Here is an 8,125-nt window from a genome sequence, read left to right as displayed (position 1 = left end):
TAAGGGTGGATGTAAACACATGAAATCTTTGATAAAACAGCTTATTCTTAATAGAATCGTCACACAATTTTACTGTTACATTTTAACCACTACTCAAAAGCTCAAAACATGCTAAAACATTATCAAAACGCGCTGTTGCTCAATAAGTTACGTAAAACTGAAAGAAATAATAAATCTAAAGACTTCATGAGTTTATGGAAGGAAAGGTGATGTCTTCCAAAAACGTAAATTATTATACAACTCATATTTTCTAATCTTTAATGTACCTTTTAGTAAAATAGGTTTTCTTATGACGTAAACGTAAAACAAAATCTTCAAGATCTAAAATCTTCTTAATTTTATTTTTAAAAAGGGATATTTATAGTAAATGTGTTTGATTTCTAGTCTAATGGAAATGTCTAAATGTAATTTAAAACGTTTCTAAAATTTAGTTCCAAATGTACAAGAAAAACCTTTAAGGAATGTCAGTGATATATTTTTGTATTTTTTGTATGTAGTGTTTTAGGCGAGTCTGACGTAATGTAATTGACCAATGTAGATAATTTTTTAGGTTTAACCTCTTAAATGTGTTAATTTAGTAAGCCGAATTTTGACCGGAACATAAATAGATTGTACGCAAGACTGAATGTTTTCATAGATTTTTGTAGACACTTTTAACTGACATATCTCTGATATTGAAAAAAATTGCCAGTGAAAGTTAATTAAAATGAAAACTTATCAAGGACTTCAGTTTTAGGTCGTAATTTGAATTACCGAGGACAAAACATAAACACCAGATTTATCCTCAAAACGTTACAATCAAAAAATATATTTACTGAAAGCTATTGCAAATTTCTTAAAACAATTTAGAACTGAAAATGACTCCGTCCTCGGCAATTTAAAACAGAATATACATTATGACCAACAAAGTGAAAGAGACCAAAACAGTAAGGATTAAATTGTTGAGGTAAAAGGATCTGTGTTGTTAAACTAAATATTCTAGCCTTAAAATAAAAAAATATATATTCGTCCCTTTAATAAAATTAGTTTATCTTGGTGTATATCTTTGAAGATTGAAGTTCAAAAAATTGGCTGATCGATTTATTATGTTTTTATTGTATACTTTTTTCCTGGTTTCTAGGTTTTACGACGTTGTACAAATGTATATAGAGTAGACATATTATTTAAATAACAATCCGTTTACACTATTTTTCAAATAAACACAAACTTTACATGTTTTCAGTTTTAGACTTGTAACCTGTAATTTAATCAGAGTTGATTAAAACATGTTTTTACATTTATTCTAACTTGGAATGCTGAGGCCTTGTATACTTTGTGTCATTAATATTATATGAATAGAAATCTAAATAAAGCATATCATTATTAATAAGTCTTTCACTTTACCTTCTCATTCTTTATACCTATTATATTGTTTACGACTAACACTATCGTTATTTATAATTAATAAAAATTCCACTAATGTACTTAATACGAATATATTTTCTACATAAAAATCAGAACTGAATACACAACTAAAACTACATTTATACAAGGTATACAGTAAAATGAACGCTGTAAAAAGATTAAAAATGACAATTATGTTTTTGTTAATAGAGGAATGCAATGGTTTAACCATGTTGTACTTTGTATATATATGTTACGCAAATCGAAATGATCAATCGCCATCCGTTCAAGGAAAACAATTAATAATTTTGATTAACATAATACTATTTGAACTGCTTTTTTACATAAATAAAATGAATAATGGTAAAACAAATGTTAGTGATATGTATCATAACTATATTAAACAAACTAATCATATATACAAACATTCCAACACACAGAATATATCATAGACATGGTATATTAATTGTCAATCGTCTTTTATTAATGTTTTGCCAGTTTTTTATATTGTCATATTCACTACTAAAATACTTCCGGTCAAGTTCTATGAAAAAATACCATGCTATAAGAATATCCATGTGTTGTTTATCACCATACTTCAGTACAAACAAAATAATGGTGTTAAATGTTACGTCCACACAAAAGCACTAATTACAATATTAAAACATTATTGGAGGTAGTGGTAATAGGATAAAACAAACTAAATCTAAAAGTAAGAAGTTGGCAAGATTTTACGCATTAACCTGAGAATCCAGTTTCAAAAATCGTTCTGCTTTTTTGTTTAAAGAAATGCATGATCTAATTAAAATTTATCCAATAGTAATTTTTTACAATATTTACGCCAATGTGATGAAATTTAATTTATGAAAATATCTTTTTAAATATGTCCAATTATCAGTCTTCGTAATTTTCAATACTACAAAATGCCTAGAATTTTTTTAAATGTCACTCCAATTGTATTTTTTAAAATTTTAACATTTTCTAAAAAAAATAAATTTAACAAGTTAAAAAATATTTACCAGATCTACTGGTGCATATATAACAAATAGAAAAACTGTACACTGTTATCTTTCATATATTCTAAAATGGATATATTTATGAAAAATATAATTTACTTTTATATAAACTTAACAGTTAATTGCACAAATTTTAAATCTCGAATATATAACTACATAGCATTGAGCAAAATTAGTCAATCTTAAAGCAAAAATATGTTTCAATACATTCTACAAAGACCAAAATATATTTCCCAATATACATATGATTTAAATTTTGAAGAATTTTGCTTTGAACTTTGTATATAATTTATATTTTTGCCCAAAACTATATTATCTATAAATGAAATATATGTATAATCTTTTATTACTACATCTATATGTTAAGGTTTAGAAAATATTCATGGCACAATCCTACAAGGAATAGAATTAGTGTTAGTAGATATATTTATGGTAAAATATGACACCAAGTTTAACAATATCGACTACTTCGATATCATTTGAAACAACCCGGTGGAACTTCACATTTACGTCACATTTGCAATGATTTATTGTACTATGAGATGTCACCTTAGGCAATTATGTATTGTTTAGAGAGCCATTCACAATAGCTACAACTTAAGTAATTGTCATAAAAGTGGCATAATTAGATTCTTTATTAATATCGGAAAATTCTATTAACACTGCGTAATTCTAATGTTACTTATTTGTCCTATATTTCTATTTTATTTTTTACAATTTCTATGCATACGAAGAACACAGTTACGTTTCCATAACGGATGCAGGCATTAAACCTTACAGGAAACGGAAGATACAATTGAGGGCAAATTGAAGACACAGATTCTAAGTAAAATTTTACAGTTTAATACCAGATAATTCCATGGGTATTGTTTGGAGGTGTAAAAAGTATTTCCTTAAATCGAGTTTAGAAGTTCTGTTGTACAGTCAATTTAAGAAGACACTTAAAAAATATCATTGCAAATAAATCAAAACAGATTTTATAATATCCAGTTAATTCAGAACTAGAGTTTTTCTCAAGAATATAGTCCCAATTTCAACGTTCAGTCCAATTTTATTCTAATATTACAAACGCTTAATAAATTCGTTGCAAAATAGTGTCGTCGAATTTCCTATTTTCTGTGATAATTTCATGATTTTAAATACCAGTAAATGGACAACTGTTGATAAATAAAACTATACAGATACAGTCTAACCAATCCTTATGAATATATAGTTAATATATAAATAAAAAAGAATACTTACAACCATACAACATAAATAAATTGTTAGTGTCCCGAACTCCACACTATTAAATGGTGGTTTATTATTTACATTTCATATAAAAATCAGTTTCACTGTCTATTGGCACATCGGTACGGAAATTATACCAGATTTTAGCAGTATTATTTGTAATTGTTTATTTAATAAATTCATCTGCATGTAAAAAAATGATTGTTAATTATTATCAGACTATTTTTCCTTTAACTTTGGCACATTAAATAAACCAATTGCACATTTCAATTTCAATTTTAGACCTTCTCTTATCACGATATGCGGTATTAAATCACCAAATTTATTTATACTTCCTCATTTCGATATGTAAATTATGCCAATAGAAATTTAATTGAGTTGTAGTGTTTGGCACGATTTTAAAATAGTAAAGTATAATGATATGTAATCAACTTATTAAGAAAGTACAAAAAGTTATGAATATGTAGCCAAAAAAACTTATTAAGATTTAATTCTTCCATAAAATTATCTTTAAATGAAATCAATTTAACAATTAACTCTTACAATATGTGAGAAACTAATGATTAATTGAGTTTGAAACATTATTGCAATTGAAAATTGTTTAAACTGTATCTTGATATGCTTTATGTCAGTTAAATAGTACTGTAACATTCGGAAAAATTGTAACTAATCTAGGTATAATAACCTGTGCCAGATGTTTGTTTCAATGTGGCATAAACGTTACCGACACATTGCATAAATATTCGTCGTGCCTGTAAAACTCCTTACTTCATTTGTACACTGAATATTAAAACTACGTAGCCAAAATCTCGGCAAAAAATATAACTAGCGTTGAGATCAATGCTATTCGTATTTTCAATAAATAATACTGCTGAAATCCGATATAAAATATTGTATAAATGGATTTGCTCGGTCAACTATCGTGGCCCGTTAAATAATACCGAAAATATGTTATTTTTTCTGTATATGTAGTTTGAACATAGGCAAGTGTGGTAACTAAGACACGATCTGCTTTGCGCAGGTACTGTTATAGCAATGCAGGTACGGATTCCTCATATCCAGCTGTCATTCTGTAATAAACATTGAGGTGTGCATTGTACAATTTCAAAAATTGGTAACAAACTTACAAGTCCTACATGCTGTTCTCCTTGAGTGGCGACGATTGGTTTTCATTCTCGATACGCCACGACATGGTTTGGGGTTGATATTTAGTTTGCATCATCACCCGTTCCATGACGCACGAAGCCGAAAGTCTGGCCTCCGCGTCGTGATCCCAACATTCTTCCATCGTGTCGCACAAAGCAGCAAGTCCCTAAAGTTAAAAGTAGTAACTGTAATAAATGAAACAGTAATAGGAAAACAATCCTTACGGGGTGCCTCCTCCAGTGGTCCGGGATGTTGGGACGGACCCTCTGCTGCACCACGGACTCCTGCATGTCTTCGAGGGTGGGATGCTGGCCGACCTCCTCCTCGAACGGTAGGCGGTACTCAGGCACAGTGCCCTCCTGGGCCACGCAACGCGACACCAGCTCCCAAAGCACCAAGCCGCACGCGTACATGTCAATGCGCAGGAAAGCGTCCGGCGTGAAGTTTATGGCTCCCTCCAGCACCTCCGGCGCCATGTATCTGTAAAAAAATATCCACATCGTTTAGTATAGTCCAGTTGTGTAAGACTGTTTGAATTTACCTCCTGGTGCCCACTTGGCCGTGCGTGTCGCCGCATGATTTGCCAGCCTCGAAGACGATGGCCAAACCGAAATCGGCGATGCATGCGGTCATGTCGCTTTTGAGCAACACGTTTTTACTCTTGAAATCCCTGTGTGCCACCGCCGGTTTTGCGGGTTCCGCCGGTATTGATTCATGCAAATGCATCAAACCTGATCAAAACAAATCATTTAAACAATTAAATCGATAAATAAATGCGGACATTTACCTCTCGACATTGTCTCGGCTATGCGACACAATTCGGTCCATGTGAGGGTGTGTGCTTTAAGAAAATCACACAACGATCCCCTGTCGTGATACGCCGTGATAAGCCAGAATTCGGTTTGGAGATTTTCGCCTCGTTTCTCCACACCAATATAATGCAATATGTTCGGGTGGTTCATGTACGGCAGTTTGAATATTTCTTGTTCAGTCACCCACGATTGTTTATCCTAAAATTAAATTACGCGTTAACAGGCAATCATTGTTTAATCTTTAGATTTTTACCTGTATTGGGAAAATTTTCACCGCGACTTCTTCGGTTTTGAATTGCGCTCTCCACACAGCTCCAAATCGGCCTCTCGCTTTAATTTCGAGAAGCTGGATTGGTCTGTTATCAAGAAATGGAGACGGTGGAGGCATTGCATTTGGCTCTGATGTTGGCAACTGAAATAACAATTCAATTTTATACACGTTTATTTAAAATAAATGTAAAGTCGATATTTTAATCACAATTTAAATGATATAATAAAAAACTTACACCCCACTGTTGAAAGCATGAAATAAATATTCAATTAAATTACAGGAACATAAACGGAAAATATGAATTACTCACCCCATGGAAATAATGTTTATTTCTTTTCAAATATATTATGACACCAGTAACAGTTATAATTACAACAAAAAATATTACTGACACAGCAATTATAACTGGCACCCATGTTGATTCCGCAGGTGGCGGTATTACAGCTAAAATTAAAAAAAAAAAATTAATAAACTTAAAAAAAAAACATTTATATAGACATACGACTAGGCGTTGGACGTTCAGTTGGTGTTGGATTATATGTAAAATTGGCATTACAATTATTGCCCTCACAACAACAAAAGTATGGCATTGAACTTTTGTAGGTTCTTTCAACACATTCAGATTTGTCATAACACTCTTCTGAATTCATGAAACATCCCTGCAAATTATATTGTATTTAATTATTCAGATAAAACATTTATAACGTATTTTATAGATGTTTATATTGGTAGACTCCACTAAAATAAGTTTCTATATAAATGGGTAGAAAATACTCATTATATAAATAATAAAACGTAGATGTTTAAATAATGATTTCTGCAATTTAGTGCAAATAAAATTTTTACATGCATATATCTTTTATATTTTTTTATTGCAAATGTTTTGGGCCAATTAAATAAACAATTTTATGTTAATATTATTAAAAATTCAAATTGTTTAAATGAACTGTTTGTTATAAAGTAGCTTTTATTTTAAATCAATTGACTAAGTAGTAATTATATGTGAAGCTTCATATAAACAATAAATTCATAGCTTTTAATTGAAATTTTAATGTTATTGTCATTATGTTAAATTAAAATTCTTTATAAAGCAACTTTTATTTAAAAGAAAATAATTTTCAAAATAAGTAGTAATTTTATGTGTTTCATTGAATTATTCAATCATAGATTTTAGTTGAAATTATTAACAAACATCACTTATATAAGTATTATAAGGAATATGCCTTTTATTTTGTCACATCATTAGTCAGTTAAGTGTAATAAAATATGTTACCTTAATATGTAAATCCAAAGTCCCATTGTCAAGAACAGTCCATGCAACAAAACAATGATTTCGCTTGCCCTCTTCGGGTTCAACACATGTTTCAGTTTGTGGACATGAAGGTCCAGGACAAACAGTCTTGTTATAAAATTCACATTGTATCGTTTTCGTACTCACATCGGTTTGAAGTGCGGTTTCAATAGTATGATCTAGAATTTACATATTAGGATTCATTCATGCTGTATGTCTTATTGTTTACCATTAATAACTAGAAGTAAAATCGTATATAAAGTTCGATAATACATAGACTTCATTTCGTTTATTAACTATTAAAACTGAGCGAATCTCTGTAATGTGAAAAATAGTTCTGCGTTTTATTTTGCTTTAAACCAAACATGGATAACTTAACCCAGGTCAAGATATTTAAAGGTCATTAAATCGATATGAAGTGTGTGTATAAGTTTTCCCAGATTCGTAACCACGAACACTGCGAATTATTCATAGGAAACCACAAAATTTCCCGATAACATCATATAAACAAATAAAACGGAGATTTATTCAATCTTCTGCATCACATTCCACCTTCACACTACCAACATAAATATGACGAAATTCCCTAGAAAATGCTTGGGAAACGAAACAGTGTCACCAACATTCGTCTCCTTAGTTAATTTTTTTAAATATATAATAGAATAGAGTATTAAATAAAATATTCGGTAATGTTGCAGTTTGTGTAGATATAAAAAGACGTGATCATACTATCGAATTCAAATATGCTGATGTTGTTACACACAACATTGTCACTTTTAATAGTATTTTCAAGTTTAGAGAAAAACAAATGAAACAAAAACAATATTTCATTTTTATTTACGTCATGTAAATTTACGCCGCAAGGTAAATTTTTTAAATCACATCTAATATTTGTTGAAGTATTCAAATTAGGAACTGCACGATTTAATTCTTTAACAATGAACATTTTGTTATAGTAATTTAAACTGGAAATACA

General features: G+C 30.1%; 1 protein-coding gene across 1 annotated transcript; it reads right to left on the bottom strand.

The window, feature by feature from the left end:
- Positions 1-1,459: 1,459 nt before the first annotated feature.
- On the bottom strand, positions 1,460-7,672 carry LOC109594936 (activin receptor type-2A). The gene is made up of 10 exons (XM_049964253.1): positions 7,379-7,672; positions 7,132-7,328; positions 6,361-6,517; positions 6,169-6,302; positions 5,841-5,999; positions 5,563-5,785; positions 5,317-5,506; positions 5,000-5,255; positions 4,757-4,941; positions 1,460-4,699 (listed from the first exon to the last, which is right to left on the bottom strand). Exons 1-9 carry the CDS (start codon positions 7,431-7,433, stop codon positions 4,762-4,764), a joined length of 1,551 nt encoding a protein of 516 aa, XP_049820210.1. The 5' UTR covers positions 7,434-7,672; the 3' UTR covers positions 1,460-4,699; positions 4,757-4,761.
- Between the last annotated feature and the right edge of the window lie 453 nt (positions 7,673-8,125).

The sequence above is a fragment of the Aethina tumida genome, chromosome 3 (assembly GCF_024364675.1).
Source record: "Aethina tumida isolate Nest 87 chromosome 3, icAetTumi1.1, whole genome shotgun sequence".
Classification (NCBI taxonomy): Eukaryota; Metazoa; Arthropoda; class Insecta; order Coleoptera; family Nitidulidae; genus Aethina; species Aethina tumida.
Note: the sequence above shows the minus strand (reverse complement) of the source record. Positions and strands in the feature narration are given on the sequence as shown.